The sequence below is a fragment of the Stegostoma tigrinum genome, chromosome 47 (assembly GCF_030684315.1).
Source record: "Stegostoma tigrinum isolate sSteTig4 chromosome 47, sSteTig4.hap1, whole genome shotgun sequence".
Lineage (NCBI taxonomy): Eukaryota > Metazoa > Chordata > Chondrichthyes > Orectolobiformes > Stegostomatidae > Stegostoma > Stegostoma tigrinum.
The window spans coordinates 389,074-408,809 of record NC_081400.1 but is presented as its reverse complement, the minus strand read 5'-3'; the positions used below and the strand labels follow the sequence as shown (position 1 = coordinate 408,809).

General features: G+C 44.4%; 1 protein-coding gene across 1 annotated transcript in view; it reads right to left on the bottom strand.

Moving 5' to 3' along the window:
* Positions 1 to 19,293, bottom strand: part of LOC125449677 (mucin-2-like) — a 50,235-nt gene extending 30,942 nt beyond the window's left edge. The window contains exons 1-2 of the mRNA XM_048525548.2: positions 19,156 to 19,293; positions 444 to 3,133 (exon numbers count right to left, since the gene is read on the bottom strand). Coding sequence (XP_048381505.2) covers positions 444 to 3,133; positions 19,156 to 19,249 — 2,784 coding nt within the window. The 5' untranslated portion in view covers positions 19,250 to 19,293. The remainder of the gene's footprint in view (positions 1 to 443; positions 3,134 to 19,155) is intronic.
* Between the last annotated feature and the right edge of the window lie 443 nt (positions 19,294 to 19,736).

Below are 19,736 nucleotides of genomic sequence, written 5' to 3'. Positions count from 1 at the left end.
GCAAGGACGAAAAGCTGAATGGCCTACTCCTACTCCTATTTCCTATGTCCTTTTCCTCTCTCTATTTTGTCTTGAAAGTACTAAGTTATGTTGCAGCTGTCTCCCTTCTTCATGTGGATACTTGGATATTGAGTGTTGACAAGGTATTTAACCATTGCAAGCATAAGAACTAAGTCTAATCCCTGACAATGCACAAACACTTTTCAGCAAATTATTAGACTTCTAAAAAAGCTTCCCAAATTCTCCGCTTTTTACTTCATGGACAGTACTGCTGAAATGAATTTAAATCTCACTGAATTTAAAGAATTTTCCACCCTTAGAATTGTTATTTACCCATTGAGGTGGGAGTTGAGGAAGATGGGGGTGGGGGGGTTTACATGAAATTTGGGACATGTGTTGTTAATTAGTATATGCATTTTAAGCATTGTCATTAATACACTCACCGCTTCAATAACTTCATTGCGCAACTTCTTGAATTGTGGAGAAGTTTCATCTTCCAAGCTGTTATTAAAAACCTTGTTGACAATTCTGAAAGTTATATTGAAATTTGATGTTGGGGTTGCTGTGGCAATTGACGTCTTAGTGGTGGTCCTCATGGTTGTCAGCACAGTGGACACTGAGGCACGGCTTGACTGCATATCACTTGTGGTTACGTATCTAGTTGTTGTGCCAGATGCTGAATTGCCAGTTGGAATAGTGTTACTGAGCTGCTGAGTAGTTGAGGAGTTCAGAACAGCAGTGTTTGTCAGTGGTCTGGTGCTGTGGCTGATGGTGGCATTGGCAGGCCCTTGTGTGGTTGCAAGTGATGTCAAGGTCACTTTAGAAGCAGTAGAGTCTGGCAAAGGAATTGGTGTTGAAATGACAGTCGTGGTCCTGGGGGGTACTCCACTAATGTTCGTAGAGATTGTACTGGTCGTATTGGAAGCAACTGTAGAACTCATCGGAAAAGAGGTTGTAGATTGATTAGTCAAAATAGAACTGGTTGACATTTTGACTGTTGACCTGTTTTCTGTGAACATGGTGCTTGTAGTGTTAATACCAGCTGTCGTGGCAGAGAGAGTTGGATGTACTGTATTATTTGAGCTTGTGACAGACACCATTGTCCTTTCACTGGAAAAAGTTGTAAAGAGTCCACTAGATGTTGCAGTATTATTTGGCTGTATTGTGGATGAGACATTAAAAATTGTAGTGAGGTTCATATTTCCTGGAGTAGTAAAGGAGGTTCTGATAGGGGTTGTACTTTTGGAAGTACTGTTCAACGATGGGCTGGACGTGCTGTTCACTGATGGGCTGGATGTACCGTTCACCGATGGGCTGGACGTACTGTTCAAAGATGGAGCAGACGTGCTGTTCACCAATGGGCTGGATGTGCTCTTCACCGATGAGCTGGACGTGCTGTTCACTGATGAGCTGGACGTGCTGTTCACCGATGGGCTGGACGTGCTGTTCACCGATGGGCTGGACGTGCTGTTCACCGATGGGTTGGGCGTGCTGTTCAATGATGGAGCGGACATACTGTTCACCGATGGGCTGGACGTACTGTTCAATGTTGGAATGGACCGGCTGTTCACCGATGGGCTGGACGTGCTGTTCACCGATGAGCTGGACGTGCTGTTCACCGATAAGCTGGACGTGCTGTGCACCGATGGGCTGGACGTGCTGTTCACTGCTGGGCTGGACGTGCTGTTCACCGATGGGCTGGACGTGCTGTTCACCGATGAGCTGGACGTGCTGTTCACCGATAAGCTGGACGTGCTGTGCACCGATGGGCTGGACGTGCTGTTCACCGATGGGCTAGACGTGCTGTTCACCGATGGGCTGGACGTACTATTCACCGACGGGCTGGACGTACTGTTCACCGATTGGCTGGACGTGCTGTTCACCGATGGGCTGGACGTACTGTTCACCGATGGGCTGGACGTACTGTTCACCGATGGGCTAGACGTACTGTTCACCGATGGGGTGGACGTACTGTTCACCGATGGGCTGGACGTACTGTTCAGCGATGGGCTGGACGTGCTGTTCAGCGATGGGCTGGATGTGCTGTTCACCGATGAGCTGGACGTACTGTTCACCGATGGGCTGGATGTACTGTTCAATGTTGGAGCAGACGTGCTGTTCACCGATGGGCTGGACGTGCTGTTCACTGATGGGCTGGATGTACTGTTCAATGTTGGAGCAGACGTGCTGTTCAGCGATGGGCTGGACGTGCTGTTCACCGAAGAGCCGGACGTGCTGTTCACCGATGGGCTGGACGTGCTGTTCACCGATGGGGTGGACGTGCTGTTCACCGTTGCACTGGACGTGCTGTTCACCGATGGGCTGGACGTGCTGTTCACCGATGGGCTGGACGTGCTGTTCAGTGATGGGCTGGACGTGCTGTTCACCGATGAGCTGGACGTACTGTGCACCGATGGGCTAGACGTGCTGTTCACTGATGGGCTGGATGTACTGTTCAATGTTGGAGCAGACATGCTGTTCACCGATGGGCTGGACGTACTGTTCACCGATGAGCTGGATGTGCTGTTCACTGATGGGCTGGACGTACTGTTCACCGATGGGCTGGACGTACTGTTCACCGATGGGCTGAACGTACTGTTCACCGATGGGCTGGACGTGCTGTTCACCGATGAGCTGGACGTACTGTTCACCGATGAGCTGGACGTGCTGTTCAGCGATGGGCTTGAAGTGCTGTTCACCGATGGGCTGGACGTGCTGTTCACCGATGGGCTGGATGTACTGTTCAATGTTGGAATGGACATGCTGTTCACCGCTGGGCTGGACGTGCTGTTCACCGATGGGCTTGAAGTGCTGTTCACCGATGGGCTGGACGTGCTGTTCACCGATGGGCTGGATGTACTGTTCAATGATGGAGCAGACGTGCTGTTCACCGATGGGCTGGACATGCCGTTTGCCAATGGGCTGGACATGCCGTTTGCCAATGGGCTGGACGTGCTGTTCACCGATGAGCTAAATGGATTATTTGTGTTTGTCGGCAGAGCAGATGTGATTTTGCTTGTCGACGTGGACGGCAATTGTGTCATACTGAATAAATGAGAGGATGTACTGGAAGAAGCACTGCTTGAAATGGATGATCCAACCTCTTCCGTATGCTCTTGTGTCATACCTACTTCTGGAAGAGAAAAAAAGCAAAGATAATCCTAAGTGACCTTGTGCAAGGGAAAGTAAAAAAAGAGTGATTTCAGGTTTGTCTTGGTCAACTAGTCATCAAGTGAAAGCTGCTCTGCCACTTGACTGTTGCAATAACTCCCACCCTAACACCCTACAACTTGTTGTTGTAAAACCAATTATAGCAGTCAAGTCTGATATCCTATACTGTCAAGTAGCACACTGGTACTAGAACCAAGTGAGCTGGTCACTTATTCAACGTTGACACAGCTAATCATCACGTTTGAGGGTAACACGTGCTGTTTCTAGCTTTCCATCTCTTCACAGAGTCCACCTTTCTTACACCATATGCAGGGGGTACAAAGGGTCAACACTGCAATGCCATAATTCTCAGTGTTACATTTAATGAGCATAATTCTAGAGGTTCACTCATTTCATCATTGAAGTTCTTTCTTTACCTAATTCATTCAAATGTTGTCTGAGGTTTTGTTATTGACCTGAGAAAGGCATATATGTTAAAAATTTGTTTTACTTATTATTGACTGACATAAATATTAGCCAGCCCAATTTTTTCAAGAATAAATTGAGAAAATATTTCTGGGATATTGAATAGGCAATTTTATTATAAGAGGGAGGCCCTACCACTTTATATAGGGTAATAATTAGGGATAGCTGTTATTACTCAAATAACCATCTTCCACACATTAAAACGTTCATTATTAATATAATTTAAAAGATGAGATTCATTAGGGGAGAGACGTTAGTATTGGTCACCACTTCAGACACATTCTGAACCTATTGGCTCTCACTTTAGGAATTGAAGGTAATATTACTTTGATATTTATTGGATATCTGTCTTCATTTAAAATTTAATTTTGTACCAACTAAAAGTTGATGTTTATATTCTCTTGTAGATGTAAGAACTATTTATCTTTCTTTTCAGGATAATATTTAGTTTTGCTTTTATACTCTTTACATAAATGTCAAAATTGTATGATTTATTATAATATTAAGTTTATGTTTAAATTTAAATTGTCTCATCTGCTCTTCTGTATTAAATGCTAAATGAACCCAATTCCTTTCCCCTTTGGTAGGGGAATATTTGGTTGAAGAGATTTGCTCAGCATTTACAGTATCCAGAAAAATTGCAATCTAATTGAAACACAACAAATTTTAGACTATCAGGAAGATGGCAACCACTTGATTGGCTTTCTTCTTTTGGTTAGGGAACTGGTTGGTCTCTGAAGGCTCAAATTAACTCTCTGTCAAAAGTTAAAGGAAATTAATTGAAAAATAATTATTTTTAAACAGCCTGCTCAAACATGTTATGACGTGTCCAGATGTGGGATTTGAACCCAGATCTTCTAGCCCTTGCTTGATTTTGATAGCTCCAAGTGAGGAGCTATAATTGTAAGAACACCACAATGTTTCAGCATATTTAGCACAATTCAATGCTTATTTGCGATCATAGAGGTGGCTACCTCATCCAGACGACTAGGAGCAGTGCTTATCAGTGCAAATTGACAGAACACAAAATCCTATCAAAAGCTTTGATAGTGACTGAAAAGGGTGCAACCTTACAGAAAGAAACACTTACAGTTGTGTGGAGATGTGAAAGGTTGGGACTGAAATTCTAGGTCAAGATGGACAATGCTGCCTTGGCAACATTATCAGGATCAAAATAAATCTCAAAAATGCCTCCACATACAAAGATTCAGGCTTTGGGGCTGACACAATATAACAATGATGCAGTTTGTGCTCCAGACTAGCCGCAAGTAATGATAGGTAAACTGTTTGGGAAGCAGTGGATTGAGCAGGAAAAGAACTTGTTATTCTACAACAATAACTTTACCAGTAACTGAACAAAACTCAAATTCATACTGCTCAAAATATCTGATAAAAAGATGCACAAAGGTCAGACAACTCTATTTGCAATGGTCGTTAGAATATAGTCCAGCAGACTAAGTGCTGACAGAATTTTTAAAAATGGTTACACCAAAGTCAATGTGAGAGAATTCCTACAGAAAATCCACCAGTAACATCAAAGTATTGCGAAATGATGAGCAATAGTGAACAATTAGTATGGTGGCCAAAGATTTCCAAAGACACACAGGATTGCATTTTGTGAAACCAAAAATAAGCCATACTCAACCAAGCATCTACAGAGTCAATGATAGTGTCAGTTCTTCTGGAAAGACAATGAGATATGCTAAAAATGGATTTGTTCAATTTTAGAAGGAAGATGTATTCAGAAGTTAGCCATTATCCATGACGAACTGAAGTGGTGAGACTTCATTCAACCATAGTAGACTTGGAGATCACAGCACTGAAAGGGATCTTTGTGATAAACAGTTTCCTGGGATAATTAGTATGGGACAATAGATCTTGATTCATGAGTGAAGATTTCAGGAAGCTCACTTTAGAACAGGTGTCAACCAGGTGACAAGTTCTTAACTTCATCTGCAGTCAAATGGAAAGCCAGAAAAGAGTCAAGACCGTGAAGTTGATGATGCATAAAAATCCAGTTTGGGAATTAGCTCTATGCAGTATTAGCACAACAATGTTGAAAAATGGGTACTCGACAGCTGAACTGTTAATGGGGAGAAGGTCAAAAATGTTTTTGAACACAACCGTAGGCCAAACATAACCTCTCAAGATCACAAGAAGGCTAAAAAACAACTCAAGAAAAACCAAACCAAAAGCAACAGAGGTGGTACACCTCTGGACAATGGGTAAAAACTCTTGTCAACCTTAAAACCAGGGCAGAAAGAAGAAGTCAGAAACAATAGTCATCAGATATACAGAACAACCAACTGTGGTTCAGTGGTAGAATTCTTGTCAGCCATGCAGGAGGCCTCAGTTCAAATCCTGGCCAATGAGTGGCACTCCTTGCCTTCCCTCCTGCAATAGGAACAATGTTGTTAAACATGAAAGGATGCAGAAAACATTTACATGGATGTTACAAGGGGTTGGAGGATTTGAGCTGTTGGGAAAGGTTAAATAGGCTGAGGCTACTTTCCTTGGAATGTCGAGATGGAGGGGTAACCTTATAGAAGTGTATAAAATCACGAGGGGCATGGATAGGGTGAATAGCTAAAGTCTTTTTCCGCAGAGTAGGGGAGTCCAAAACTAGAAGGCATAGATTTAAGGTGAGAGGAGAAAGATTTAAAAGGGACCTAAGAGGCAGCTTTTTCACACAGAGGGTGGTGCATGTATGAACTGAGGTGCCAGCAGACATGGTGGAGAAGGCATCTGTACGGGTGCAAGAACATGTAGGGTCCAGGGGGATATGGGCCAAATGGTGGCCAATGGTACTAGAATAATTTAGGAAATCTGGTCATTTGAACCGAAGGGTCTGTTTTCATGCTGTATGCCTCTAAAACACCTGAAGGGACATTCAGGAAGAACAGGATGCTATTGATCTTAAAGATAATAGGAACTGCAGATGCTGGAGAATCCGAGGTAAGAAGTTGTGGAGCTGGATGAACACAGCAGGCCAAGCAGCATCTTAGGAGCAGGAAAGGGTCAGATGATGAAGAGTCTAGACCAGAAATGTCAGCTTTCCTACTCCTAAAATTGTACAAAATGCGGAGGAATGGGATTGTGGGAGATATAGCAGTTTGGATCAGAAAGATATAGGACAGATGTCAGCAGTAGTTTCTTTACTCAGAGAGTAGTAAGGGTATGGAATGCTTTGCCTGCAACGGTAGTAGATTTAGAACATAGAACATAGAACATAGAACAGTACAGCACAGAACAGGCCCTTCAGCCCACGATGTTGTGCCAACCATTGATCCTCATGTATGCACCCTCAAATTTCTGTGACCATATGCATGTCCAGCAGTCTCTTAAATGACCCCAATGACCTTGCTTCCACAACTGCTGCTGGCAACGCATTCCATGCTCTCACAACTCTCTGTGTAAAGAACCCGCCTCTGACATCCCCTCTATACTTTCCTCCAACCAGCTTAAAACTATGACCCCTCGTGCTAGCCATTTCTGCCCTGGGAAATAGTCTCTGGCTATCAACTCTGTCTATGCCTCTCATTATCTTGTATACCTCAATTAGGTCCCCTCTCCTCGTCCTTTTCTCCAATGAAAAAAGTCCGAGCTCAGTCAACCTCTCTTCATAAGATAAGCCCTCCAGTCCAGGCAGCATCCTGGTAAACCTCCTCTGAACCCTCTCCAAAGCATCCACATCTTTCCTATAAGATTTGCCAACTTTAAGTACATTTAAGTCGTCATTGGACAAGCATATGGACGTACATGGAATAGTATAGGTTAGATGGGCTTGAGATCGGTATGACAGGTCGGCACAACATCGAGGGCCGAAGGGCCTATACTGTGCTGTAATGTTCTATGTTCTATGTAAAATGCTGCTTGGCCTGCTGTGTTCATCCAGCTCCACACCTTGTTATCTCTACTATTGATCTTGCTTGAGGCAAGAAAGAAGATAGAGGGTGGTGGTTGATGGGAAATGTTCATCCTGGAGACCAGTTACTAGTGGTGTACCGCAAGGGTCGGTGTTGGGTCCACTGCTGTTTGTCAGTTTTATAAATGACCTGGATGAGGGCGTAGAAGGATGGGTTAGTAAATTTGCAGACGATATTAAGGTCGGTGGAGTTATGGATAGTGACGAAGGATGCTGTAGGTTACAGAGAGACATAGATAAGCTGCAGAGCTGGGCTAGGAGGTGGCAAATGGAATTTAATGCGGGCAAGTGTGAGGTGATGCACTTTGGTAGGAGTAACCGGAAGGCAAAGTACTGGGCTGATGATAAGATTCTTAGCAGTGTACATGAGCAGGGAGATCTTGGTGTCCATGTACACAGACCCTTGAAAGTTGCCACCCAGGTTGACAGGGCTGTTAAGAAGGCATACAGTGTTTTAGCTTTTACTAATAGAGGGATCGAGTTCCGGAACCAAGAAGTTATGCTGCAGCTGTACAAAACTCCGGTGCGGCCGCACTTGGAGTATTGTGTACAGTTCTGGTCACCGCATTATAAGGATGTGGAAGCTTTGGAAAGGGTGCAGAGGAGATTTACTTGGATGTTGCCTGGTATGGAGGGAAGGTGTTGCGAGGAAAGGCTGAGGGACTTGAGGCTGTTTTCGTTAGAGAGAAGAAGGTTGAGAGATGACTTAATTGAGACATATAAGATAATCAAAGGGTTAGATAGGGTGGATAGGGAGAACCTTTTTCCTAGGATGGTGACGGCAAGCACGAGGGGGTATAGCTTTAAATTGAGGGGTGAAAGATATAGGACAGATGTCAGAGGTAGTTTCTTTACTCAGAGAGTAATAAGGGTATGGAACGCTTCGCCTGCAACGGTAGTAGATTCGCCAACTTTAATTACATTTAAGTCGTCATTGGACAAGCATATGGACGTACATGGAATAGTGTAGGTTAGATGGGCTTCAGATTGGTATGACAGGTCGGCACAACATTGAGGGCCAAAGGGCCTGTACAGTGCTGTAATGTTCTATGTTCTATGTAAAATGCTGCTTCGCCTGCTGTGTTCATCCAGCTCCACACCTTGTTATCTCTGCTATTGATCTTGCTTGTGGCAAGAAGTGAGATGCGGATGACTAACTCAGGATGTGGGACAGCTGATACTACACCTACACTGATACACCTGATTGTGTATCAGCCAGCTCTACACTTTGTTATCTCGGATCCTCCAGCATCTGCAGTTCCTATTATCTTAGCTAGTTCAGATGGCTGGATAGATTGTTTGCAATGCAGAGTGACAGCATGGGTTCATTGCCTGCACTGGCTGGGACCTCCAAACCATTGCAACTATTGAGATTGGACTTTGAGGGAATGGGGAGAAATGATGATGATGGTGATAACAGCGATGACTAACAAAGTTGATTGTGATATCAGTGATTACAAAGATTATGTAAAGAAGTAGAAATTGTAAGAACCATGTCTTTATATTTTTATGTCATTAAGAACTGTGGACTGTAAGGAGAAATAACTTTCAACAGAAAGAAATTAGGAGTTTACCAGGATAGCTGCATAATTTATTTCAAGGAATTTGATACCCATTGTGAACACTTGGATTTTTTTGAAGCAATGAGTTCCTGCAATGTGCAGATTCATGTAAATCTTACTGATGTAACTGATATCATGACTCTGACATGACTAAGAGAGAACACATCAGTCTAGAATCGGCATTTGACAGCAGAGGACGTAAACATAACTCTAGAGAGCTGTGTATGATAACCTAGTACTTGAGGTAAAAATTAAAACCCCACGTACCCTACCAGCTTAAAAGGCTGTCTCTCAATACAGAGAGATGACTTGTGGTAGTTTAACCTGGGGGTCACTATGCATCAGGAAAGAGGAGTGGTTGAGAAGCGTCCTTTGGTCCAGCTGGCGCAGGAATTGAATCTGCACTATTGGTGTTAGGCTGTATCGCAAACTAGCCATCCAGCCAACTGAGCTAACTAACCCCTAACCTATTATTTACAGATGAAAATAAAGAAATACTACAATACCTAAGGAGTCAAAGAATCCAATTTATTGACAGGAACAAGCTGCCTTAGGAACAGTGTTTGAGGACCCAAAATACCCAAGAACAATGTCTCAATTGTTTGCTTTAAAGCACAAGTAACACATGTCCTGACCAGTTACATTTTAAGAGCATCCTTCTAATGCATAAATGTAGGGATTGGCTGTGACGTCATGAGTGTGTGTAGGGGCAAGCCCGATGAGAACCAGTGAATATTAAGAATGGAGTCATATTAAAAGAAGACATTTACAAGAGCTATGCAGAGGGCATTGCATTTCACAGCCTCTGAAGCTCTCATACCTGATCACATCACCTGATTTTCTAATTATTTTCATCCTTTCCATTTTTACAATAAGATTATAATTAGTCTATTGTTTGCATGCAAAATAATTGCCCGTGACATAATGTCATTTACATTTTGAAAATAAACAAAAGGTGAGATTAAAATAAATAAGGAAGAATTACAAGCTAAGTTTAATACGTGACACCAGGTTATAGTCTAACAGGTTTATTTGAAGCTTTTGGAGCTTCACTGCCTGAGAAAGGAGCTGAGCTCAGAAAGCTTGCATTTTCAAATAAATCTGTTGGACTATAACCTAGTGCTGAATTCTTTAATCAGTTAGAAAGGTGATGCAGGTTTTGATTGATTAATATGGCAAATCCCAGAGCTTTTCTCAAGTCACTGCTGTGAGGTAACTAAAGGTTTTACTATGCATTTTAGTCTGCATATACCAATGCATTTTAGATGTGAGGCCTTGTTTAGAATTTGTGTTTTAACTTAGAGTCAGACTGGTTTTATTTCCAAAGTATGAATTGTGTGCTTTTTGAACAAAATAGAATGTATCTGAAATTACAAATTTGCAAATGCACATTCACCCATTTGATTTATATGTCCACGCTTGTGACAGAGTGTTTGTGTGCCTGTGTGTGTGTGTGTGTGTGTGTGTGTGTGTATGCATGCGTGTGTGTGAGGGACAGTGTATGGTGTGGTGGGGTGACCTGAATTTCAAAGAATCCCTACAGTGTGGAAATAGGCCCTTCAGTCCAACAAGTCCACACTGAACCTTAGTGAATCCCACCCAGACCCATAACCCACCTAATCTACACAGCTCTGAACATTACGAGCAATTTAGCATGGCCAATCCATCTAGCCTGCAGATCTTTGGACTGTGGAAGGAAACCGGAGCACCCGGAGGAAACCCACACAGACGCAGGGAGAATGTGCAAACTCCACACAGACAGTTGCCCGAGGGTAGAATCGAACCTGGGTCCCTGGCGCTGTGGGGCAGCAGTGCTAACCACTGAGCCACATGAGCCCAAGATCCCGGTGGAGGTTTTACTCATGGTTACCAATCTTGGCTATCAGCCTCTACTCTGCAATGTTATGTATCCTGAAGTCAGTCTTGGAGAATGTTTACCCAGAGATCCGAGGCCTAATGTCCTTGACCGCTCAAGTGTTTCCCCATGAGAAGGGAACATCCCTGTCTGGTTATTGTTGCATGGTGTCCGTTCATCTGTTTTCGTACTGTCTGCATGTTTGCGCGAACATCCCATGCCTCAGTGCACCTTGCTTGCAGTATATGAGATAGACAATGTTGATCGAGTCACGTTGAGTATTTGCTGTGCATGTGGTGGGTGGTGTTCCCATTCATGTCAATGATCTCACATGTCTTGCAGAGATTGCCATGGCAGTTGTATGGTGTTGTGGTTGATGTTGTCCTGAAGGCTGGGTAGTTGGCTGCAAACAATGGCCTGTTTAAGGTTTGGTAGTTGTTCAAAGGTGAGAAATGGAGGCATAGGGAAGATCTTAGTGAGGTGCTTATCATCATCGTCTGACTCCAAGTTAAAACACAGGCTGATTCTAAACAAGGCCTCACACTTCAAATGCATTGTCTGACCAGAGACGTCACCTCTTGTACATAATGTTAAGACAGTCAACATTCCTACAGCATGGCCCTTTGGCTCAAACTGGTCCTTGCTGACCAAAATGTCCATCCACACTAAGCCCATTTCCCTGCACTTGGTCCACATCCTTCTAAACTTTTTCTATCCATATATTTGTCCAAATGTATTTTAAACGTTGTTAATGTACCCACTTTAACCACTTCCACTGTCAGCTCATTCCATATGTGTACCACCCTCTGTGTAAAAAAAAAGTTGCCCCTCAGGTTTTCATGTATTCTTTCCCCTCTTACCTTAAACTGATGCCCTCTCGTCCTTGATTTCCCAGCCCTGGGAAAACATCTGAGTGCATTCACCTTATCCATGCCTCTCATGATCTTATACACTTCTATTAGAACCCCGCTTAGTGTCCTACGCTCTAAAGAAAAATGTCCTAGCTTGTCCAACATCTCCCTCTAAGTCAGTCCCTTGAGTCCAGGCAACATCATTGTAAATTCCTTCTGCACTCTTTCCAGTTTAATAACATCCTTCCTATAACAAGGTGATCAAAACTGAACACAATACTCCAAATGCGGCCTCATCAACGTCATGTACAATTGCATCATAACTTCCCAACTTCTATACACAATACCCTGACTGATGAAGGCCAATGTGCCAAAAACCTTCTTCACTGCCCTGTCTACCTGTGACTCAGTAGTAGATTCGCCAACTTTAGGTACATTTAAGTCGTCATTGGATGAGCATATGGACATACATGGAATAGTGTAGGTTGGATGGGCTTCAGATCGGTATGACAGGTCGGCACAACATCGAGGGCCAAAGGGCTTGTACTGTGCTGTATTGTTCTATGACTCCACTTTCAGAGAACTGTGCACCTGAACTCCAAGGTCCCTCTCGCTCACTACGCTCCTTAAGGCTCTGCCATTCACCATGAAATTCTTAACTTGATTTGACTTTCCAAAATGCAACACCTCACACTTACCTATATTCAACTCCATTTGCCATTTCTCAGCCCACTTCCCTGTCTGATCAAGATCCTGCTGCAATTTCTGATAACGTTCCTCACTATCCACTATACCACCTATTTTAGTTTCATCTGCAAACTTACTAATCATGCCTTGTACATTCTCATCCAAATTATCGCTATAGAAAACAAACAGCAATGGGCCCAGCACCGACCCCTGAGGCCACTAGTCACAGGCTTCCAGTCAGACAAGCATCCTTCCATTATTACTCTCTGTTTCCTACCATCAAGCCAAATGTGTATCCAATTTGCCAGCTGTCCCTAGATTCCATGCAATCTAACCTTCCAGAGCAGCCTACTATATGGAACCTTATCATAGGCATTAGTGAAATCCATATAGACTATGTCTACTGACCTATTCTCATCAACCTTCCTGTTCATTTCATCAAGGAACTCTAACAAATGTGACGCATGATCTCCCACAGACTACGCCATGCTGACTACTCCTAATCAAACCCTGCCTTTCCAAATGCAAATTCTTATCCCTCAGAATCTTCTGAAGTAATTTACCTACCACAAATAAAATATAGAAGAGTAGAGCACAGCACAGGCCCTTCTGCCCAAGATGTTGTGCCAAACTTTTACCCTAAACCTAAGGTCTATCTAACCTCCAACCCTCCCTTGTACTGTCATCCATATGCGTATCTAATAGCCACTTAAATGCCCCGAATGAGGCCAAGACTCCACTACCCTCTCTGGCAAATGTTAAGTTTACTGGTCTATAATTTCCAGGTTTTTCCTTGCAGCCCTTTTTGAATAAGGGCACAACATTTGCTACCCTCCACTCTTCCAGGACTTCACCCGTAGCTAACAATGATGCAAATATATCAGCCACAGCCCCCGCAATTCTTCCCTTGCCTTTTGCAGGATTCTTGGATATCCACCTTTGTACATCCTAATACTTCTAACACCTGTACTGTGATATGGACCTTTAGTTATCCTTAGGTATCTTGGGGCAGTGATTTGAAAGAAATTCTGGGATTTGCGTATCAATCAGTCAAAACCTGCATCTCATTTCTAACTGATTAAAGATTAAACAGCCATCTTAGGTTTGTTCAATACATTTGCACCAGTTCTATGACCATTTGATCTTTTGCTTATAAATTCCATGTCTGATACCAGCTCTCTCAATAACACCTGAAGGAGTGAGATTTCAAAAGTTTTTTTCAAAGTAAACCTGGACTATAACCCGGTGTAGGGTGGGTTTTGACCTAGTCAACCACAGTCCAACGCCTGCAGTCCAAGTTACTAAGTTTATTAGGTTCTCTCACTTAGTCCTTGGCTCCCAGGCCTGTCTTCTCTTCCTCACATACATTCAAACTTTGCTAGGCCCCAGCCCAGATGATCCACTGCCAATTCTTGCGATTTACTTGAGTTCGGCTGGAGGCGGAGAAGAATTTCCATTCGGAAGAAGAAACGACAGGAATGAACCACACTGCACGGAGCTCCAACCTGTCCAGACTGGCGAAAATCTATCTACAACCAGCTATGTGCAAAATCACAGCCCCGTCGAGGTTCCACTGTATTCGGCAGAGCGAGCTGAGGACCATAACTTCATTTTCTGAAGAAGGGTCTCGGCCCGAAAGGTCAGCTTTCCTGCTCCTCTGAATGTGCTTGGCCTGCTGTGTTCATCCAGCTCTACACTTGTACGTATCGCAATACTGCAGGCATTAACAGTTAGTTGCCAGACTGGCCGACAACTACCGTTCCTCAGAAGAAGGGACACCTGACCCGAAATGTTAATTTCTTTCTACAGATACTGTCAGACCTGCTGAGCTTTTCCAGCAACTTGATTTTGTTTCTGATTTGCAACCTCGACAATTTTTTTTCGGTTTTTACAACCCTTCAAAGTTAGCTGCAAATGTCTACTAAGGAAGAACAAAAAAACACACACATTGTAATACTAACGAACTCAGATTAAAATATATATTTTAAAGGTCAGTTTACGGGACCTGGATTTTTTTGCAGAGTGCGCTGGGTCATCAAAACGATGGTACTCGGCGAGTGATGCTAGAAAACATTAGCAGGTTTGACCTAAGCTTACTGCAGAAACTCAGCTGTTTTCATGAACAGCGGAGATACTGGAACTTTTAACCAGAAAAACGACTTCTCACTTCGTGTGGGGAGGGGCCGTGTGGGTTGGTAGTGGTGTGGTGTGGAGGTAGAAAACTGCCCTGGTTAATGATTGACTAGAGCTGGGAGCTGGTTAGGGGGCGTGAAAACTATTACATAGAGCTGGCCCGTGTTGTCGGTGTGATCTGCTGACTCAAGGTTATTGCTGAGAACCCACGTCATTTAATCACATTGGATGGATATTATCATTGCAGTCGATCGTGAAAACCTGATCTCTTCAGCACTTCCATCCTGGTTTAAACGTAAAACAAAACAGGCAGCTTTTTTGAGCAGATGAACCACCTCTAATTGCTAACAGTTACACTGACCCTTCTTTTACAAGTCGCTGATCTTCAGTCGGGAGGAATGTGGTACCGAATGCACACACACGGGTCACCTTGCTAAATCTGAACATGGGATAGTTTGAGTTAACCATCATCATGCTCCCCAGCTGCAAAACTTCATTACTACTTGTGCTTTTCCCGATGCGCACAGATTTGCCACATTTGTAGAAGCAAGCAGCAAGGGCACTTCTCGGTCATCGCTGGTCACAAGCTCTTTGGGACGACCTCGGTGCGGTGCAAGTGTCAGATTTACCTTTGCAATTGAGTCGTGGCAGTCACTGTTCCCTGTTATTTCCATTGCCCAAGCCCTAAACTCTGGAATTCAGTTTTGCCTCCCTCCGAAGACATCTCCGAAAGCCTAGCTGTGTCCGGCAAGAACCTGCTTGAATGCAGGTTATATGTTTCCTGTGTTTGTGTCAGATTCTATTTGGTAGTCGCTCCTGCGAAGCGCCTTGGGATGTTAGTTACTACAATCATGCAAGTTGATGTTAAAAATGATTCCAGAATTCTATACATTATACCAGAACATTTTTTCTAAGCCCCTGGGCAGAGCGCAGTTTCAGTCAGCATTGTCCCCTTCTCCCCCCAGCCCAAAGTCTGAGATAGCGTGCATTGTTATGAAAGTTACCGGAGGAGTCGCGGACGGTCAGCGTCTCTTCGCACAAGTGCTTGGGAAAGCGACTACAAATTAACCAATCGCCCAGTCACAAGCGATGAAATGAAAATGCAAATACGCCTTTTTTCTCTCCTTCCTTGCCTCTGATAGATGACTGAACCAACAGCAAAATGCTGGAGATCACAGCAAGCCATGCAGCTCCCAGTGGGAGAGAGAGCAAGCTAATGGTTCCAACCTCGATGACTCTTCATCAGACCTGGTAAAGTGTGGAGGGGGGAGCCTTTAGGCAGTGAGGGGGGTAGGAGTGTGGGGGAGGGGGACAATCTTTATGCAGTGACGGAGTTGGAGTGTAGAGGGGGACAGTCTTTAGACGGTGAGGGGGTTAGAATGTGGAGGGGGGGAACAGCCTTTATGCAGTGAGGGGGTTTAGAGTGTGGGGGAGACAGCCTTTAGGCAGTGAGGGAGTTAGAGTGCTGGGGTGAAAAGGATGTTGATAGTTCAGATTGTGATCAGAATGTGAGAATGGCAGAACAATGGTTTGTCTAACTGCCAGACAGGAAAGAGCAGGTATAATGGGAACTGCAGATGCTGGAAAATCCGAGGCAACAAGGTATAGAGCTGGATGAACACAGCAGGCCAAGCAGTATTTTAGGAGCACAAAAGCTGACGTTTCGGGCCTAGACCCTTCATCAGGAAAGGGTCAGAAAAGAACAGATTAGTCCCTTTGGGAGTGGGTGGTGGCGGTGGTTCCACAATATTGTGTGGAGCTGGGAGAACACTGCAGGTCAGGCAGCATCGGAGGTGTAGGAAGTCGACATTTCGAGTCGGGACCCGTCTTCAGGACTCTTCCTGCTCCTCCCATGCTGCCTGACCTGCTGTGCTCCTCCAGCTCCACACTGTGTTGACTCTGACTCCAGCGTCTGCAGTTCGTGCTATTTACCTATAAAACTCAGGCAGCTACATCACAGCTGCAGCAACCAAGTGTGGCACTGAGCTGAAATACGGTCCCCAATTTGCTCACGGCTGTTGTGTTGGGCAGTGTGAAAAGATTGGGAGGCGATAACCTACTGGTTTTATCTCTGGATTATTAATCCGGTAGATGGGTTTGAATTCCACCATTGAGGACGGTAAAATTTTAATTTCAAAGAAAATCTGATCATAAGGTGGAGGGTCCATTTGGTTCACTAACTAAGGGAATGATACGTCTACATGTGACTCTAGACTCACAGCAATGCAGTTTAATCTTAACAGCCCTTTGGGCAATGAATAAAAAATTCAAGAAAGCAGTTTACCACTACATTCTCAAGGGCAGTTAGAGATGAGCAATGAAATGCTGCCAGCCAGCGATGTCCATGTCCCTTGAATTAAAAACAAAATTCAGAGGTATTCAAAACTAGGAACGATTTTGACAGGGTAAAGATGGATATTCCATTAGATTGTATGTCAGTAACTAGGGTTCGCGATTTTAAGTTTGTCAGCAAGAGAGCTAGGAGCGAGGGCAGGACAAACATTTTTATCGGGCAGTTAATACGATTTGTGATGAACTGCCAGGGAGAGGATTCAGCGGGAGGTTTCAAAAGAGACCTCGAAACATATTTTAAAGTGATGAATTTAGATGACTATCAAAATAGACTAGCGAGTGGGACCAGCTGGGAAGCTCCTTTAAGAGCCCGTACAGACACGGTGGACTGAACAGCCCCCTGTACGGTAAAATGCGCTGATTCTAATGTATGACTTTTTTTTACAGTTCAGTCTCGTATGTCCTTCGGATTCACTGCCGAACGCTATTAGTTGTCCCTGCAGAATGCATCGGACAGGATCATGCTTGGTTCATAGTGAAACAACCCATTAACAACTGTTTGTTTATGTCCAACTGAGGGTTTAGATCAGATTTCGGAGGCGGCCTGGTGCCGTGTGGCAATGTTACTATACTCAGTTTTCAGGTAACAAGGTAAAGGAGAATAAGGAAACCATGAAATTTAACACAAATGCAGAATGCGTCGGGAAAAATAAAATTAGTCGTTGCGTTTTGAAGTACTCAGAGACTGTTTAGAGCAGAGTTACCGGCTTGCCTGGTATTCACTGCTCTGCGCAGAGACATGAATGTTGACTCTTTACGGCACAGCCTCCACTGGACTTGCCCCTTGGTAAAACATTTTTAGTAGAACAGGTGCCCCACACTACGAAATTGAAAGCAGCGCTGCCTCGAAGTGACTGAATATTCATCCCTGGAACTAGCTCCATTATAACTGCCAGCGTCAACCATTCCACACCCCACCCCGCTGCTCCCACTCCCTGCTGCGTTTTTGTCCCCATGCTCGGCGACGTCAGATAGTGTAAAACTGTTACTGTGCTTTTGATTAACGGACTCTGACGCAAGTTACTTCGTGGTTGATGATTTAAATCATCAGGAAAATATATTCACACTGGCCACCCTCGAGGAACATCTTCCCGCGCTAATCGATCAGTTTTCTCACACTCACGGCTCAGTGTTTCCCTCAGTGTTTGGCAACACTGAGACGTGGTTAGAGTGAAGTTTAAAAAAAAGCAGAGAATTCTGGAGAAACCCAACAGTTTCTGTGGAGGGAGTAACGGAGTTCAGCTCGGTTTCGAATTAGTTCAGTTTATAGCGGACTCTTATGAAACGTTCCACTTGGACTTTTTTTTTCTCTTCACAGAACCTGCCAGACCTGTTGAGTTTCACCAGCAGTTTGTGTTTGTTGTGATGACTTTGTGTGATGGTTTTGGAAAAGGTTGCAGTCATGTCACCAGGAGGTGGCCCTCAGCTGGGGATTTTATTGTTCTTTACAGAAACAGCAGCTTCACAAAGCAGGCGCGAGTTCTCAAAGCACAGGAACAACATCAATCACCAGCCATTTATAGAGGGCTCTCAGGTGGGCGGTGGGGATTCTCCGATCTCTCAAGGCACTTTTCCAGAGAAACAGCCTCGTTAACACCACATCACACCTCAAAACAAAAAAAGGGGCAATTACCCCCAGGGGCCAGGGCTGTATACAAACCCTAACCTTTCTCCAAAACAGCCATTCATCACACGCATTTTTCACACAATAAACCCTTTTATTTTCCAACCACCAAGCCCAGCCGCCAGTTTTCACTGTGCTCGATTATTTACCGGTTAAACATTTCCGCTCACACCCTGCCACTTCACTTTCAAACCACTCAGAGGTCGGAGAGACATGGCTTTGTCCACAGTAAATTCAGAAGAGGCAATTCCAGCAGCAGTCTAAAGATTCAGAACTTTTGAAAGCCGCCTTTTATCTCATTCCCAGACCAACTCTGCTTTGGTGGGTGCACACTTCCCCATGTTGTTCTGGTCCCGCTGCCTGAAGTCAATTACTGCTTCCATACCTTTATTTGGCCAATTCTCGGATCAACTTCCCACCAACAGGTGATGGACTATTTGGAAAAGCGTGTGAGGCTTTCCCAGGGACACGCCAACCCAGATTACAGTCTCCCTACCCGCTATCGCCAGCAGCACATTTAAAGCTCTCACCTGCTCCAAGGCAGATCCACAAAAACAGAAAAGCGGACAAGTGGCGTCGCTGGTTCATCACGGAACAATGTTCAGCAAAATGTTTAAAATCCATCAACGCTCGCACAGCAGCTCCACCACTTAATGAAGAGGGTCCGCCCGGAACAGTACCAATACACCTGGAGGTGCCGCCCATATCGGAAATAAACTCCACCCTCTCACTGGAGAAAATATAGTTCCTCACTGGAATCAAACTCCAGGCCACTTTGAAAAACACACGCGTAACTATCCTGCTGACCACCCCTCTCCAAAACAAAAGAAGCTGGAACTAACGCTATGCCATGGGGATGTAGGCTAGGAATAAACCCACTGCACCTGACCAAATCCATCCTGGAATCCAGCTGCACAGGGAACAGGAACACATCCAGAACAATTCACCCAGAGAAAAGGCTCCTACCTGGGGCACACCCACTGCTGGGCCGATCCAAACCTGGATCATACCCACACCATGACAAATCCAAAGCAGAAAAGACCCACAACTAGAATCTGCCAAAAGATGGAACAGACCAACATCGGAATCTGCACAGACCTGAATATGAAAC